Raw genomic sequence first — 19,008 nt, forward strand, 5'->3', positions numbered from 1 at the left:
GCATAGGTGAAAAAGGATTTGGTTACAAAGGTTCCTGCATCCACAGACTCATCCCAGGATTTATGTACCAGGGCGAGGACTTTACTCAACACAATGGCACGGATGGCAGGCGAGTCCATCTATGGGAAGAAGTTCGATGATGAGAATTTCATCCTGAAGCACACAGGGCCTGGCATCCTGCCCATGGCCAACACTGGCCCCAATACAAATGGCTCCTAGTTATTCATCTGCACTGCCAAGACTGAGTGGCTGGACGGCAAGCATGTGGTGGTTTTGCAAGGTAAATAAGAACATTAACATAGTGGAGGCAAAGGAGCGCTTCAGCTCCAGGAATGACAAGACCAGGAAGAAGATGACCATATCCAAACTGCAGACAAGCTTAAGACTCCGCTTCTAGGTTCTCGCCCACCAGACCATTCCTATGCCTTCTGCAGTTCAGAGTGTACCCATCTCCCACATGCTAGGAATGTCTTCTGACCCCTGTGCATGCCCTCAGTTTTCAGTTCCCTAGTTTCCTATATCCCTCCACATCTAGCTGGATTGCAAAATTGCTTGGGGTTATGAAATTAAAAATATGTAATAATAATAAAATAATTAATATTTTTGAAGGGGCCAAACCACATCCAGCGGCACTCAGGGGTTACTCCCAGCTTTGACTCAGAAATTGCTCGGGGGGGGGGGGGGGAGGTTGCTCCTGGCATGCTCAGGGACCATGTGGGATGCTGGGGATCAAACCTAGAGTCCAACTGCATGCAAGGGATCAGTCACATGCAAGGCAAATGTACTACTGCTGTGCTATGACTCTGGCACCAAGATTTGTTTGTTTGTTTATGGTGTTTGGGAGATACCCGGTGTTCTCAGGGTTTATTTCTGGCTCTGCACTCAGAAATGGCTCCTGGCAAGCTTGGGGGACCATATGAGATGCCAGGAATTGAACCCAGGTCTGCCATATGCAAGGCAAGTGATCTACCACTGTGCTATCACTCTGGCCCAAGATTTTTTTTTTTTTTTTTTTGGTTTTTGGGTCACACCCAGCAGTGTTCAGGGCTCACTCCTGGCTCTATGCTCAGAAATCACTCCTGGCAGTTTCGGGAGACCATATGGAATGCCAGGATCGAACCACTGTTCTTCTGCATGCAAGGCAAACACCCTACCTCCATGCTATCACTCCTGCCCCAATTTATTATTTTTTAATATTTAATTTTAACTAACTTCCCCATAAGCTGAAAGTTTAATTAATATCAAAACTGTTAAAAAAATATAACATTTACGGGGTAGAGAGATAGCATGGAGGTAAGACATTTGCCTTGCATGCAGAAGGTCAGTGGTTCGAATCCTGGCATCCCATATGGTCCCCGAGCTGGCCAGGAGTGATTTCTGAGCTTAGAGCCAATAGTAACCCCTGAGCGCTGTCGGGTGTGACCCAAAAACCAATACAAAGGGTGGACAAACTAAGATGGCATCTTGGGGACCAGTCACACGAGATATCATACCCAGCTTGCCCTACGAGAATGTCCCGAGAAAACTCTTTAACATACACTTTATCTCTAGGTTATACCTTCTTTTAGGATTTGAAGCACGTGACCAGTCTTGTTTACAATACAGGGATATCTCCCACCTTGAAAATATGTCATGCGGACCCAACATAGACCCCAGGTGATTAGACACCATCCGTCCAGCCTTGAACCCTGGATCCCAGAAATAGAAACGACAAAGTTCTTCACAACAGCTACAGGAAACAAATCCCAACCGGGACATCCTTAATACTGCTGGGACACCAACAAGTGCCAGCTCTAATATGATATCCTGACAATGAGGAAAATGGGAACAACTTGACCTAAGAGCAGGTTATCCTACCTCACCAGCTAACGATAAGACAAAATCAGAAGACTTGTCACCCTTTGGTCAGTCCAAAAGCCAAGATCGCGACTTACAGATGACTGGCTACTAGAACCATGACTGGACTGTATATATCTTGGGACCAATAAAAAAGCCCCAGTCTAGGGTTTGAATTACGACCTGCACAACCACCATGATCCCCAGTTCCAAAGGTCTGGCTGAGACAATTGCAACAGAATGGGGCTTCTGGAAACACAATGAAAGACGCTATCCTAGGTTCCATCCTAGGATCAGTGCAAAGACCAAGACCACCAACCACAGAAGATGGATTAAAATGACACTGAGGGAACAGAACTTCTAGAACCACAAAGAAAGACTTCATCATAAATCCCCACTCCTGGACCTGTGCAGATACTGAGATCTCTAGATACAGAGGTCTGATTTTATCACCCAGGAAGGAGCAGAAGCCTTCCAAACACCACGAAAGCACCAAGGGGAGAGTAAATGAACCTGAAGGGAGTCTATAGTTAATCCCATGACAATATACTACAAGGGTGGAGAAACCCCATATCTCTTCGGCCAAGTGAATTCCTTTTCGAATGACCCCAATATTTACTGTGCCATTGCAGGAGGGAAAAAAAGGCTAAAAGCACAGAACATTTTTTATTTTTTTATATATTATTTTTTTAAATACTCATTTTTTTTATTATTTTTTTATTTTTATTTACCTATCTACTTCTTGTCGATTTCCTTGTTTTGGTGTGGTTATTGAAGTTGTTGTCCCCATTTACATTTCTGTTTTTTCCTTCTTTTCTTTTCTTTCTTTATATGCCCTGCCATGTTTTTTATCTCAAGACCATGGCTATTTTTGTGGTGCTTATCGTTGTTATTGTTGGAGTGCTCACTGGATATTTGACACTTCTTTTTGTACTGTTGGGGTGTTACACCTTATTTTTCTCCTTAGTCTCTCAAACCAATGATGAGAGCCTCTAGAAGGATCCCGCCCATGTTCGGCATATTAGACTTTTACCCCAGTTTATTACTTTTCTCTTCTTCAAACAAAACCACATAACTTGAACTATCTAGTCCTGCCTCCCAGGTAGAGGGGGAAATAAGGGAGGCACCAAGACCAAACAAGACTACTAAGTAGTAAACTAGGTACAGAGGGAACCACATATTCTAGCAGCCCTGGGGGTAAGGGAAGAGGATATGGGAGGTAGGATGAATACGGAGGTGTAGGGAGGACAAATCGGTGATGGGAATCCCCCTGATTTTATGTAAACATGTACCTAAAATATTACTGTCAACAATATGTAAGCCACTATGTTCAAAATAAAAATCATATTTAAAAAATATTTATTTCTTACAATTTTATATTATAGAAATGGAGAATTAAAAAAATAAAGTATGGGCCCGGAGAGATAGCACAGTGGTGTTTGCCTTGCAAGCAGCCGATCCAGGACCTAAGGTGGTTGGTTCGAATCCCGGTGTCCCATATGGTCCCCTGTGCCTGCCAGGAGCTATTTCTGAGCAGACAGCCAGGAGTGACCCCTGAGCACTGCAGGGTGTGGCCCAAAAACCAAAAATAAATAAATAAATAAATAAATAAATAAATAAATAAATAAATAAAGTATGATGAAAACAATAAAGTAAAATATTTCGATTCAATAAAAAAATAAAATAAAACCATATGGGGGCCTGGAGAGATAGCACAGCGGCATTTGCCTTGCAAGCAGCAGATCCAGGACCTAAGGTGGATGGTTCGAATCCCAGTGTCCCATATGGTCCCCCGTGCCTGCCAGGAGCTATTTCTGAGCAGATAGCCAGGAATAACCCCTGAGCAACGCTGGGTGTGGCCCAAAAACCAAAAAATAAATAAATAAATAAATAAATAAATAATAAAATATCTAACATTTAAAATAATAACCTTAAAAAACAATGAAAACTGGGACTGGAGAGTTAGCTTCGAGGTAAGGCATTTGCCTTGCGTGCAGAAGGACGGTGGTTCAAATCCTGGCATCCCATATGGTCCCCGAGCCTGCCAGGAGTGATCTCTGAGCGTAGAGCCAGGAGTAACTCCTGAGCGCTGCCGGGTGTGACCCAAAAACCAAAAGAAAAAAACGAAAAACAAAAAAAAACAGTGAAGGGGCTGGGCGGTGGCGCTGGAGGTAAGGTGCCTGCCTTACCTGCGCTAGCCTAGGAGACGGACCTCGGTTCGATCCCCCGGTGTCCCATATGGTCCCCCAAGCCAGGAGCAACTTCTGAGCACATAGCCAGGAGTAACCCCTGAGCGTTACCGGGTGTGGCCCAAAAACCAAAAAAAAAAAAAAAAAAAAAAAACCAGTGAAAACTTTATTTGCTTCACAAAGTATGATTCATACTTATACACACCACAAATTCCCATAAACCAGAGTATTATTAGGTTACATATGGGAATTCAGTTAAACCAAATGTCTGCCAATTTGTTATATATATATATATATATATATATATATATATATATATATATATGAATGATGGGGTTAAGAACATCCTGAAAAATAAAAGAAAAAAAAAAAGAACATCTTGAAACCAGAGTGAGAGCTCAACAGTTTGACTACAAGCTATGCATGCAATAGGCCTGGTTTTGATCCCCGGCACAACACGGTCTTCTGAGCACATCAAGGAGCAACCCCTGGAAGGTGGCTGGGAATAAATGCTGAGCACCCTCAAATAGAGCTCAATAGCTAGAATGCATATTCTGTAACAGAGTGGCCCAGATTCAATCCCTGGCACTACATGGTTTCTTCCCTAACCCCTACCTCCCTGCCAAGCACCACTGGGAATGTCTCCCAAATAACAAATAAGCTTGGAATAAACCCTCTCCCCCAAGCATGACCAAATGTCACCCTCCCGAAACAAGAATTAATCATTTCAAATAAACAAATTTTAAAATGTCTATACTATGCCAGATAAATATAATCATAGGAATCATCCTGTGAAAAAGGTAACAATCATACATAGAAAATAAATTGTGGGCTCAAATGATTAATTCAACAAAATTTTATAAAATGAATCTCACTTTGATGTGACTAAAAAGACATTGTATATCTAGTATAAAAAGCTAGTATAAAAAACAGAAGCTGATGCTGAAATAGTCAACAAATGCACAATGAAGGACAACTAACAGAGCCTACAGAAAAAAAATTATGGCAATCACACTTACTCTGCAGTTTCCCAAAAGGGCTAAAAATTGGAGGTGCTGAGAGGCTAAAACGCCCTTTGATAGTCCCCACACATACAACTGCTTCCCTAAAGTGTTGAGTGGGATGATCTTAAGAAAAATCAGAATGACTCCAGTCACAGGAATGATACAGGAAAACTAAGAAGTGAAATGCTGGTATGAAAACAGAAGACTGGGTGAAAACTTACTAAATGAGTAGTGAGATTTGGGAGTCTTCTTCCCCCATCAGTACTAAAACAGTGCCAGCTAAAACTTATTACTTCTGCCAATTCCCTCCTCTCTCAATTATCCCATTTAGACAGAGACAGAAAATGAAAGACCTTTATTTGAAGAAACTGAAAGCATTCTTACCCTCTATCCAGAATGAAAAAGAGAAAAAACATAGCAGTTCATTAGTCATTAAGCCAAGCTGGTGCATGCCCAGTGAGCTCTCAATTAACTTGGGGACTTTTTTGTTAAATGTGAAGAAACTGCTAAGGATCTCACAGATCTTAAGAATGCAAAGAAAAAAACGTAGATAAAAAGAAGAAAAAGGCTAAATAAAAACACACACAATTCAAGAAACAGTAAAGTGTCAAAGAAATTAACAGAAGATATAGCTTCCTTAAAAAAAGGAGAAAGAGGGGCCGGAGAGATAGCATGGAGGTAAGGTGTTTGCCTTTCATGCAGAAGGTCATCGGTTCGAATCCCGGCGTCCCATATGGTCCCCTGTGCCTGCCAGGAGCAATTTCTGAGCATGGAGCCAGGAGTAACCCCTGAGCACTGCCGGGTGTGACCCAAAAACCACAAAAAAAAAAAAAAAAAAAAAAGGAGAAAGATCCTATATTAGAGACTGAAAAAAAAAATCAAGCTCACATATGGTGTTTTAGTGTTTAGCAGTAGAACCAAGGACTAGAGGTCTAGAGCAATGGCAATGAATCAATCATGTTCTGCATATTGAGTCTCATGTTCAATCTTAAACTCAAATGTGCATACACCCATACAGATAATTGCACAATACATACAAAAAAAATCCGGGGGGGGGGGGGGCTGGAAAGATACCGCAGGGGTAGAGTGTTTGCCTTGCATGAGGCCAACTCAGGAAGGACAGTGGTTTAATTCCTGGCATCCCATACAGTCCCCCAACCCTGCCAGGAGCAATTTCTGAGCACAGAGTAAGGAGTAACCCCTGAGCGTGCTGGGTGTGACCCCACCTCCCAAAAAAAAATCCCATGGTATCTGGGGACATAGATAGCTCAAAGAGCTAATATCCAAACTTTGCACATGAGAACCCCACACCATGGGGCCAGGAAGGTGGCGCTAGATATAAGGTGTCTGTCTGCCTTGCAAGTGCTAGCCAAGGAAGGACCACGGTTCGATCCCCCAGCGTCCCATATGGTCCCCCCAAGCCAGGGGTGATTTCTGCGCGCTTAGCCAGGAGTAACCCCTGAGCGCCAAATGGGTGTGGCCCAAAAACCAAAAAAAAAAAAAAAAAAAGAGACCCACACACCAAGCACCGTATGGTCCCATAGGATATTAGGGAGCAACCCCAGAACACAAAGATGGAACAACCCCTAAGCACTGCTGAATGTGACCCTACATCCTCCTGTGAAATCCTTAAAAGTATCATTCTGTAGGGTCAGGGATGTAATTCAATAGCAGAGCACTTAAGTTGCATGTGTGAGAAATCATGGGTTTGATCCCAAACATCAGGGAGTAAAAAGTATTATGTTGTATACCTGAAACAAAGACAGTGCCATATGTTAACTGTATATCTTTTTTTTTTTAAAGTTAGAATTTTGAAACTGAATCAGAGGGTTGAAAACACAGTCAAACAAAACAAATGATAAGTTTTGGATACAAATTTCTCAAGATGGGGCCGGGCGGTGGCGCTGGAGGTAAGGTGCCTGCCTTACCTGCGCTAGCCTAGGAGACGGACCTCGGTTCGATCCCCCGGCGTCCCATATGGTCCCCCAAGCCAGGAGCGACTTCTGAGCGCATAGCCAGGAGTAACCCCTGAGCGTTACCGGGTGTGGCCCAAAAACCAAAAAAAAAAAAAAAATTTCTCAAGATCAACACCGGAAGGGAGACAGTAAGAAATAATATATACAACCTTTTTGTGTGTATTTTGGTTGTTTATGGAGGAGCAGGGTCACACCCAACAATGTGTGGGTTGGTTCACTGTGAGCATCCGAAATGGTGTTCCAGGAGCCATGTAGTGCTGGGAATCCAACCTATACCTCCTGCATGCATTCAGTTTATTGATTTATCTCTCCAGTCCTCCAAACTTTTTGGGGGGTGAGTACCTAATTTCTGGTTTGATTTTTTTTTTTTCTTTGTGGTTTTTAGGTCACACCCGGCAGTGCTCAGGGGTTACTCCTGGCTCCATGCTCAGAAATTGCTCCTGGCAGGCTTGGGGGACCATATGGGATGCCGGGTTTCGAACCGATGACCTTCTGCATGAAAGGCAAATGTCTTACCTCCATGCTATCTCTCCAGCTCCTGATTTTTTTTTTTTATTTGAGGTTCACACATGGCAATAAGCAAAGGTTTTATTCATGGCTAATCACTCAAGAATTACTCGTGGCTGTGTTCAGGAGACATACAAGATGCCAAAACAGAATCCAGGTCAGCCACATTCAAGGCATGTGCTGTACCCTATGTATTATCTCTCTGGCCACCTCCAAACTTGTGAAGGCAAATGATTATTTTTTGGGGGGTAGGGTTGGTTTTTGGGCCACACCGGTGACAGGGGTTACTCCTGGCTCTGTGCTCAGAAATCGTTCCTGGCAGGCTCAGGGAATCATATGGGATGCCAGGAATCAAACCCAGGCCCTTCCAATGCGTAATCACTCTGGGCCCTGAAGGCAAATGATTTTTTTGTTTGTTTGTTTTTGTTTTGGGGCACACCCCGAAGTACTCAGGAATTGCTCCTAGCAGGATCCAGGAACCATATGGGATGCCAAGAATTGAACCTGGGTTTATCCCAGGTCAGCCATATACAATGCAAACGCCATACTCCTGTGCTATCTCTCTGGCCCCTGAAGGTAATTATTTTTAATATAGAAATCTATCCACTGTCAAAGATTCAAGTGAGTATGAAAAAGTAAAATAAAAAGTAAAGTACAAATATATGTAAACATGTATACATATATTTCCCATCTACTCTTCTATCCTACCCATAGAGAAAACTAAAATGAATAAACCAAAAGAAAAGCATGGGATCCTGGAAAAAAAAAAAAAAAAAAAGAGGGCTCAACAAAAGTGAAATTCCCAGAACATGAGCTCAGGGAATTCCCAAGATGACAACTTTAAAGCAGGCCTAAAGAGAAAGCAAGGGAGACTAAAGCAGAAAGGGCGAGTACAAAAGAAATCACAACAGAAGCAAAATGAACTGCTAAGTTTATCTGACCGATTTGACCATGTGGAAACTTGTTCTGAGAAGCACTTCACAGAACTACAAGTACACAGAAATATTCTGTAAGTCAAAACTAAACAGAGGAGGTGGGGGGAAAGAAAAGCATGAGAGGGGCCGGGCGGTGGCGCTGGAGGTAAGGTGCCTGCCTTACCTGCGCTAGCCTTGGACGGACCGCGGTTCGATCCCCCGGCGTCCCATATGGTCCCCCAAGCCAGGAGCGACTTCTGAGCACATAGCCAGGAGTAACCCCTGAGCGTTACCGGGTGTGGCCCAAAAACCAAAAAAAAAAAAAAAAAAGAAAAGCATGAGAAACAAAAGATCACACAAGAAAATAAAATCGTAGTAAGCTATTATCTGAATTTTACTTACTCAAGTATTAGAACAGTAGTAATATAAGTTGGGGCTTAAAGGTCTAGTTTAAAAAAATCCACAAATACGTATTTAAAAAAACACTGACATTTATATACCTTATACTAGACATTTCTAAGAAATGTCTCTATATTGTTTTATTTTGGGGCCTCAGAAATACACAGCAGGTAGGGTGTTGGCCTTGCATGTGGCCTACCCAAGGTTGATCCCTGGAATCCCATATGGTCCCCTGAGCCTGTCAGGAGTAATTTCTGAATGCAGAGCAAGGAGTAACTCCTGAGCATCACTAGGTGTGGCTCAAAATCAAAAATAAAATTACATAAAATGTTGTATTTTATTACCATTATTTAAGGGTGTACATGATTTGCAACAGTATTACTATTAATGGTTTAGGCATACAATGTTATAGGTGACATTATCAATCCAACACTGTACACAGATCCCTTCTGGAACCTCCATTCACACATTATAGACTAAGTTCTACAGTGTTTGGAAACATCTCTATTTTCACTAAAAATTCAATCCTGTAACTACCTTACAGGCAAAAATAATGACATACAGGAAAGGGAGACAGCTGAAAGCCTGGAGAAGCAGCATTCCATGCAACAGTCTTAATTTCATCCCTGACACTGCAAGATCCCTAGAGCACCACTCGGAGCAATCTCCGGAGAACTGAGATGGAAGCAGCTTCAAGGACCCCGGGGTGTGGCCCAAAACAAATAGTATATTGTGAAATGTCCTAGTTCAGTCTTGGAACACATCACAGGGTCATTCTAAGAATAATAAGCTTTAAAAATGCAAAAACAAATCACAGAACCTCAATTAGTAAAAAGTTGAGAATAAAATACATGCAAAAACAGATACGATGATATAAATTAGAAGTCATAAATTTTGGTTACTGAAATAAGGCACACTTTTATATATAAGACATACTTTCATACATAATGATTGTTCTGGTCTCAGCTATTCTAAACATTGGATTCCTTTCGTAAACCTCAACTTTCTTCATTTATCATTCAATAATTTATTCCATTTTAACAAGAAAAATAATTACAAATAGTTTCATAGTTAGATTATAAGTACTACGACCTGGTTATTTTTTAGTTTTAACACTCAAAAAAGTGGGTCAGCAAGACAGCTCAAAGGGCTGGAGTACATGTTTTTGTGCAGGAGTCCCAGATTCCATCTCAGGCATTGTACAGTCTTCAAAGAATCATGGGGAATTACCTCCCTCCCAAAGTCCACTAGATGTGACCCCAAAACAGAAAAAAACTCTAAAATGTTCCACACATTTTTTTCAATAAACAAAGTTAGGGTTGAGAGATAGCACAACGGAGAAGGTGCTTGCCTTGCACTCAAGTCTGATTCCATCTGGGCACCACTTATGGTCCCCCAACTGCAGCCAGGAATAAGCCCTAAACACAGCCAAAACCAAAATAATAATAAGCTGAACTTCTATTTGATGCTCCAAGTTATCATGCACACTTGTAAGACAGCTCTAATTAGATAACCTGATATGTTTTAGGTTTAGAAAACATCAATAATTAGGGGCCAGAGTGATAGCACAGAGGCAGGGCATTTGCCTTGCATGCTGCAGACCCGGGACAGACCCGGGTTCAATTTCTGGCATCCTATATGGTCCTCAGAGCCTGCCAAGAACGATTTCTGAGTGCAGAGCCAGGAGTAACCCCCAAGTGCTGCTGGATACAAATAAATAAATATAGAAAACATTAGACTAAATGAGTCTAATTACTAGGCTAGTATGTTTTAAAATTCTCTTGTTCCTCACTCTTATTTACTGTACTTCTTCCTTCATCTGGATTGACCCATACTTTCATTTTTTGTTTGTTTTCCATACTTTCATTTTTTAATTAAAAAAAAAAAAAAAAAACAGGAGTGACAGGGCAGCAGGAATGGCACTTGCCTTGCACACAGCCAACTCAACTTTGATACCCAGCACCACAAAAGGTCAGTCCTGCACTTAGGAGTGATCCCTGAGTGCAGAGCCAGGAATAAACTGGCTCAAAAACCAAAAGTAACATTTTGTTTTATTTTGTTGTTTTTTTTTTTTATTTTTAGGTCACTCCTAGCAGTGTGTTCAGAGCTTATTCCTGGCAGTGCTCAAGGATCAGAAAAATACTGGGGATCAAAAAAAAAAAAGTACTGAGAAGTACTAGGGATCCAGCCTAGGTCAGTCCATAGCAATGCTAGTACCCTACCAGCTGTACTATTGCTCAGGCCAAAGTAACATTTCTAAAAACCAAATATCACAATTCAGACTCAATTAATATACCTAATGCCTTGCCAAACATCTTTATGTAACACTTCACTTAATTGAAATTTCATTTAAAATGAGAATCAATATAAAAGCTCTTTCTTTTTATGATTTATCCTGTTTTGGGTTCACACTCAGGGAACAACATATGGTGCTAAGTCCGAGGCATCCAAGGCAAGTGCCCAACCTACTCTACTACTTACTATCTTTCTCGAGACTTCTTTTAATTTTTTTTTTTAAGTGCAAAATCTAATTTCCTGGGCCCGGAGAGATAGCACAGCAGCATTTGCTTGCAAGCAGTCGATCCAGGACCTAAGGTGGTTGGTTCGAATCCCGGTGTTCCATATGGTCCCCCATGCCTGCCAGGAGCTATTTCTGAGCAGCCAGGAGTAACCCCTGAGCACTGCCAGGTGTGGCCCCCCCCAAAAGAAAAAATCTGGGGGCCGGGTAGGTGGCGCTGGAGGTAAGGTGTCTGCCTTGCAAGCGCTAGCCAAGGAAGGACCGTGGTTCGATCCCCCGGCGTCCCATATGGTCCCCCCAAGCCAGGGGCGATTTCTGAGCACATAGCCAGGAGTAACCCCTGAGCGTCAGAAGGGTGTGGCCCAAAAACCAAAAAAAAAAAAAAAAGAAAAAATCTAATTTCCTTTATTAGATGACTTGATAGTTTCAATTCTGTTTCAGACCATTCAATAAGCTATAAGAAAACAAAAGAGGACCCTGAATTAGCCTATTATGCTAGTCTATGAACTATCCAACTTAGAGCAATACTATACACTCTATATATATAGATATAGATATAGATATAGATATAGATATAGATATATTTGGTTTTTGGGTCACACCCGCAGCGCTCAGGGGTTACTCCTGGCTCTACGCTCAGAAATCGCTCCTTGCAGATTCGGGGGACCATATGGGATGCCAGGATTCCAACTGCCGTCCTTTTGCGTGCAAGGCAAATGCCTTACCTTCATGCTATCTCTCCGGCCCCAAGATATAGCTGTATACCCTCAAAAAAAAAAAAAAAAAAAAAAAAAAAGATGCTTGGTTACCCATTCACCAAGATTTATACAAAAACCCAAGTAAATAAAAACTGCAGTCAGGATTAGGATTTTTATATTTGACATGTATGCATTTTGTTATTTAAATAGTACTTTTCTCAAGAATCTTTGGGGCTAGTGATAATAACAGTGGGTAGGGTACTTGTTTTGCCTTGGACAACCTACATTCAATCCCCAGGCACCCCAGATAGTACCCCCAGAGCCTAGGAAAAAATGATCCCTGAGTGCTGAGCCAAGTTTAAGTGCTGAGTATGACCCAAAAACAACCACAACAAAAATATGTTTAACTGGTTAAACAGAACCTCAGTTCATTATATCTGAGCTTTACAAGTACCTGAGTATTTAAACATAAAAATTCCAAATAGGGCCGGAGAGATAGCATGGAGGTAAGGCATTTTCCTTTCATGCTGAAGGATGGTGGTTCGAATCCCTGCATCCCATATGGTCCCCTGTGCCTGCCAGGGGCGACTTCTGAGCATAAAGCCAGGAGTAACCCCTGAGCACTGCTGGGTGTGACCCAAACACCAAAAAAAAAAAAAAAAATCCAAATAAATTGTTCATTATCATGGAGCTGGAGTGATAGTTCAGGGGATATGATAGTTTGCTTAAACACAGCCAGCCCATATAATCCCAGGCATCCCAAATGGCCCACAGAGCACTTACCAAAAGTGATTTGAGAGTACAGAAGCAGGAATAACCAGTCAGCACTGCTGGGTGTAACATAAACAAACAAAATGTTCGTGACTAAATTCACCATATAGCGGGGGTCTCAAACTTAATTTACCTGCGGGCTGCAGGAGGCAAAGTCGGGGTGATCCTTGAGTGCAAAGTCAGTAGTAAGCCTTGAACATTGGGGGGTGTGGCCCAAACAACTAAAACAAAACAAAACAAAAAAGATTCCTCTAGGGCAGGGCCACAAAATGTTGTATGGAGGGCCGCAAACAGCCCGTGAGCCACAAGTTTGAGACCCTGATTATATGCACTAAAAAGCACTGCCGGGTGTGACCCACAAAAAAAAAAAAAAAAAAAAAAGGTAGCGTCTTAATCTGCAGTTCTCACCTCAAAAAGAAAAATAAAGTTTTTGGGGGGAGCCAGAATGTCAGTCGGTGAATGCTGTTAAAGTGCATGTCTTGTTTATATGTGACCTGAGTGCCATTCTTAGAACCACAGAAACAGGAGCTGGCCACAGGATTTTTGTCCCAAAGAGGGGGAAAGCTTAGGAAGAGAAAATATTACAACTGTATTATTAATATCTAGTTACCACTCCAAAAAAAAAATCACATCCATTTAATCATTTAAATGTCAACGTAAAAGCTATTATTGCTTACATTCAAGCTTGGTAAGGTAAGCCGTTGCCCTTCAAAAAGAAGGCTACTATCATTAGAAAGACAAAAAATGAGGCCAGCGAGATAGCATGGAGGTAAAGGCATTTGCCTTACATTGCCTTACATGAGATTGGTGGTTCGAATCCTGGCATCCCATATGATCCCCCGAGGCTGCCGGGAGCAATTTCTGAGCGTAGAGCCAGGAGTAACCCCTGAGAGTTGTCAGGTGTGACCCAAAAACAAAAGAAAGCAAGAAAGCAAGAAAGCAAGAAAGAAGGAAGGAAGGAAGGAAGGAAGGAAGGAAGGAAGGAAGGAAGGAAGGAAGGAAGGAAGGAAGGAAGGAAGGAAGGAAGGAAGGAAGGAAGGAAGGAAGGCAGACAAAAAAATATCTCTTTAATAGTCACTTGTTAGAATACAAGTGTATTAATTTTTAGCAATTCAAATACACATGTTATACCTATGTTATACAATGTTATACCTATATTCACTACAACCTAGAGGAGCAAACGCTGCTCACCAATAAAACAGGTAATGTTCAGAAACAGGCCTGGAGGGCAAAGGGCCAAGTTGTTTTGGTACTATAAGGTCCTGGGGCATCCTGAGTCCCAGCCCCAGAACTGAGTAGCAGAGAGCCACTGAGCAGCCAAAGTTAAGAAAAAAGTCATACTCAGTTTCTAAGGAATCGACTTTTGAGATACTGAAAACTATTTTTCCTTTCTTTCTTTTTCTTTCCTTTCTCCCTTTCTCTGTTGTTGTTGTTGTTCTGTTTTGTTTGGGGCCGAACCCGGTGGTGCTCAGGGCTTACTTCTGGTTCTGCACTCAGGAATCTCTCCTGATGGTGCTGAGGGGAGAGGGGACATTCGATGCCAAGGATTCCAGTCCAGGTCGGTTACTTGCAACTACCTACTGGACCATCATACCTGCACAAGCCACAGATAACAAGTTTAAGTCACATTTTCGGCCATGGAAACAACAGATTTAAAACACTTGACCATCTAAATTCCGGAGTAAAAGCAGCCTAAATGCCATTCTCAAAACCACTTTCCTAGAAACCACTCCAAAGCTGACAGATCTTATCTCCCCGCTGTGTACCTGAAGGCCAATGGCCCAGCTCGCTCAGACCTAGAGTGCTTCTATTTCCCAATCGTCCAAATTCAAACAGACATTTTCACGCTCTAAGCTCCTAGTAGATTAGCTAAGGTGAGGTGAAGCAACGCTGGACGCTTCATTTTTCTGAAAACAACAACAACAACAAAAAATTGATCGGATCATCAATTATTTATTTACCACAAAGAGCACGGCTCTCTCACTTTCAGGGAGCCTCCAAATCGCCCTGCGACCACCATCAGATCCCATCAGCAGGGAGGACGGCTGCTCCATGATTGGGATACTCAGTTTCCAAGAAACACCTTTGCAACATTTTAACAAAACCGAGAAAGGTCTGAGAGCACGCAGCCACTGGATTTGCAAACTCCCTTCTCAACCTACCATAAAAAAAATAAAGATCGACGTTCCGGATTTTGATCCTTTGCGACACGATCAAGAATATGACTGAAAAAAATCCTTTGCAAAAAATAAAAATATATGTCTTTCAAAGGCAACCCCGAAGAACACCCGAGAAGGTAAGGAAGGCGGAGGCGAGTGCGCAGGGAGTTAGAGCTCCAGAAAGCTTCGCGCCCGGCGAGCCAACACCTCCCGTTGCCTAATAGGGCTGAAAGCTCGGGCCTCCACGGACGCGCACTTCGCGCACACACGCGCCCCTCTTTCATGCGCACGTCTTTTTGCTGCACCCCGCGGTGAAGAAGACAAGACGAAGCGTCCGGACGCTGCCTGCCCGGCCGCCCTCCTGCCCTCCTGCCCTCCTGCCCTCCCGCAGCGGTTCCTGCACAGCACGCGGCGCCCCGACGCGCCGAGCGAGCGCGGGGCCGGGACGTGCGCACGCGAGCCGCGAGCCGGGCCCGGCCGCCCCGAAGTGACAGTCGGGCTGGGCGGCACTTCCTGCCCCCGGGGGCGGCCCGCACGGGACGAGTCCCCCGAAGGGCGCGCGGCTCGGTCCCCGCTGCCCGGGGGGACCCCGGACCCGCCCGCCCGCCCGCGCCCGCGCCCACCTCGCGGCGGAGCCTTGGCGTCCCCGTTCTCCTCGCGGGCGGCCGCGGCTTCCCCCGGGCCGCCGAGGCCGTGGCGGCGCCGCTCCTTGTCGCGCTTGTCCTTGGGTCTGCGAGGCGAGGCGGCGGCGGGCGGCGGCGCGTGCAGCGGCGTGGGCGGCGGCGGCGGCGGCTGGGGCGAGGCGGCGGCGAGCGGCGCGGGCGCGGGAGCCGGAGCCCCGGGGCTGGCGGGCGGCGGGAAGCCCCAGGGCGCGGGGCCGCCGCCGTAGCCCGGAGGCTTCGGGGCCGCGGGCGGCTGCAGCCGCTGCCGGCCGTTCCCGTTCCCGTTCCCGCCGCTGCCGCCCTCGCCGTTGAGCCTCCGCGGCAGCTTCCGCTCCTCCGTCCGCACCTTCTTGGCCGACAGGGGGCCCGGCGGGTCCCGGGCGGGAGGCTGCGTCCGGCCCAGGGCGTCCTTCTCCGAGACGGCGGCGGTGACGGCGCCGTGCACGGGGCTCGGCGGCGCCGCCATTTTGCGCTCCTGTTGTATTTACTCGCCTCGGCTCGGCTCCCGGGCGCGGGGGAAAGGGGCGGGCCCTCCTCTGTGGGCGTGGGCGAGGGCGGGGCGCCGGCGCCGGCCGCGTTTCCCATTGGGCCGGCTGCGCCGAGGCAGCCAATCCTAGGAGCCGCCTAGAAACGGAGCGTCCAGGAACCAATCCGAGGGCCGGGTCTGAAAGCGGAGAGGCGGGCTCGCCAGAGCGCCCGCTCCTCCCGGAGGTCAAAGCTCGCGGCGGGGCGCGGTTGGCGGCCGAGCGAGTAGCTCGCTCCGCAGGGTTTTCCCGGCCGTCGCCCACGGTTGTCCCCGTGAGCGTCCCGGAAAAGCCCCTCTCGCTCGCTCGCTCGCTCGCTCTCTGTCCACACCCCAAAATCGGCCCGGCGCGCAGCTCCTTCTGCATCATTTGCATTCTGCATTTCTGACTGGACTTGTAGCACTTTCTCTTTTCCCTCGGGGCCGGCGCGTGTGCCGCCCAGACTCGTTTCGGGGATGCTCAGAGCTGCGCAGCAAAGTCGGCCGGTCGCGTCTACGGCCTTCTTTCTGCTCGGCCGCAGTGAGTGTGGGGACGGGCTCCATCAACCCCTGGGCGTTCTTGGTGCGACTAATGCGGCGCAGCTACTGGCTTAGAGAGTTTTCACTTTCGGCAAATTTGCAACTTTCGGATAATTTCCAAACTCGAAGGTAAGACGTTCCCTGGATATTTTTTTTTTCTTTTTCACTTTACTGATGAGACTTTACGGGATTCTATTTTTATTAGAATTACTTATAGATACTTGGAAAGCACTGTGGTGGTTGTTTATTAGACCCCCTCAACCCGTGCTTTGAATTCTAGTTAGGAAGGCAAGAACTTGAGTGACAAACGAGTCAATGGCTCTTGGCCTCTGGCTGGATCCAAAGCTAGAGGCATGATTTTATTTCCCTCTGAAGATCTCGCATGAGATCAGAAAGCCGAAAGAATAGAAGTAAAATGTAACTTCAAGATGTGACCAGTTAGAAACCAGAGTCGGAGGAAGCCGGTTTGCCTGCGCCATCTGGAAACAGTTACAAGAGACTTTCCAGGATTACCTATTCTTGTGGCTCAAAACAGTTAGAATTCTGGTGGGAATGTTACACTGGTGAAGGGGGATGTTCTGTTTATGACTGAAACCCCATTACAATCATGTTTGTAATCATGGAGCTTAAACGTAGATATTATTAAATTTTTAAATATAATAAAGTTGTAATTCTTTATTTTGCTTTCCCTGTTTTAAATTTGATTTTAAAAATAAATTGGGACCTGCTGGCCATAGCTCAGAGGCAGTGCTAGTCTTGCCTCTGTAGGTTCCTGGGTGTGATCCCTGCATTGCAAGAAAGAAAAATTGGATTAGGGAAATTAGCTCCCAAAACATTTGAGTGCATTCTCGTCCCTCAGGTTAAAAATAAAAAAAAAATTTAAATATGTTTATTTGAGTAAAATTTCCTTATAGATGCTTCTCTCTTTTCTTTCATTTTCTTTTATTTTTTTTTATTTCATTTTCTTTTATTTGGTTTTGGAGCCACACCCAGATGGTACTGAGACGTTACTCCTGGCTCTGCACTCTTAAATCTCTCCTGGCAGACTCGGGATACTGGGGATCCAACCCAGCGAGTGTGAGCAAGGCCCTACCCACAGTGCTTATCGCTAGGACCCCAGATGCTTAAAATTTTTATATGATGAAAATGCATGCTTTTTTAATACATAAAAATGAAACAGGAAGAAGCCACTGGTTAAAAATGAGAAGATAGAAGGGATGGAGATAGAGAAGTCACTCACAGTGAGGACTTCTGAAGGATTTATTTGGGGGGGGGGGGTCATACCCAGCAGCACTTGGGTTACTCCTAGTTCTGCACTCAGAAATTGGTACTGACAGGCACAGGGAACCATATAAGATGCTAGAGATTGAACCACTGCCTGTCCTGGATAGTTTGCATGCAAGGCAAATGCCCTACCGCTGTGCTATCTCTCTGGCCCCTTCTGAAGAATTTTTGACTCAGATCTGTAGAGAAAAATGAGCTTGTCGCTGTGGCTTCAGGCACTTCACGATGGGATGGCTTAAGATGTTGCAAAGGATGAGCCAGAGCAATAGCACAGCAGTAGGATGTTTGCCTTGCACGCAACCAACCTGGGATGGAATGGGGGTTTGATCCCCAGCATCCCATATGGTCCCCTGAGCTGCCAGGATTTCTGAGCGCAGAGCCAGAAATAATTCCTGAGCACTGCAGGGTGTGCCTCCCCCCACCCCAAAAGAAAAAGATGTTGCAAAGGAAAACTCTACTTGGAATTATACGGAGAATCTACTTGGAGTTATACAGAAAATCTCAAGGAAAAGGAAGAGATCTAGAAGCTGTTGTAAAATTGATGGAGTAGCTTTTGAAGAGCCAACCTAAAGTTGTTAAGCATAAAATCGATATCATAGTAGAAAAGATGATCAAATTATAGTCTATGATGGCAACAAAAATGTCTTAGCTAGAATCCCAATTGAGAAATCAATCAACAGGATCTCACTTTCCAAGTTTGTAGGAGTGCACCCATGGTCTTCGTTGACTTGCATCCTACACTTACTCCAACACTTATACCGAAGCAGAAAAATATCAGAGTGTATCCACATTGGAACTCATTGATTTTTGTTCTTCCAAGACCATTTCTGGCTTTTCACTTGAGAAATGGGAAGAGGGCTTCCTCTAATCTGCATCTTACTTGATTCACTTTAGAGCTTGATCAATTCAACACTGATTACAAGATGACACCAGCTATTAACCCAAAACAAGGGTTTTCCCCCATTCCCCTCTTTGCTTTAAATTTACTTACCCCTTGATATGTAAAAGCCCACCTGGGTTACTTGACTTCCCCACCTCCTGGTGTAATT

At 44.7% G+C, this 19,008-nt stretch overlaps 1 protein-coding gene and 1 pseudogene across 1 annotated transcript in view; one reads left to right on the forward strand and one right to left on the reverse strand.

Annotated features, from left to right (window-relative positions):
* The window catches only part of RSBN1L (round spermatid basic protein 1 like), a 67,446-nt gene extending 51,347 nt beyond the window's left edge, over positions 1–16,099 (reverse strand). The window contains exon 1 of the mRNA XM_049783845.1: positions 15,595–16,099. Coding sequence (XP_049639802.1) covers positions 15,595–16,099 — 505 coding nt within the window. The remainder of the gene's footprint in view (positions 1–15,594) is intronic.
* LOC126012818 (peptidyl-prolyl cis-trans isomerase A-like) lies at positions 3–397 on the forward strand (annotated as a pseudogene).
* Positions 16,100–19,008: the final 2,909 nt, after the last annotated feature.

The sequence above is a fragment of the Suncus etruscus genome, chromosome 1 (assembly GCF_024139225.1).
Source record: "Suncus etruscus isolate mSunEtr1 chromosome 1, mSunEtr1.pri.cur, whole genome shotgun sequence".
Lineage (NCBI taxonomy): Eukaryota > Metazoa > Chordata > Mammalia > Eulipotyphla > Soricidae > Suncus > Suncus etruscus.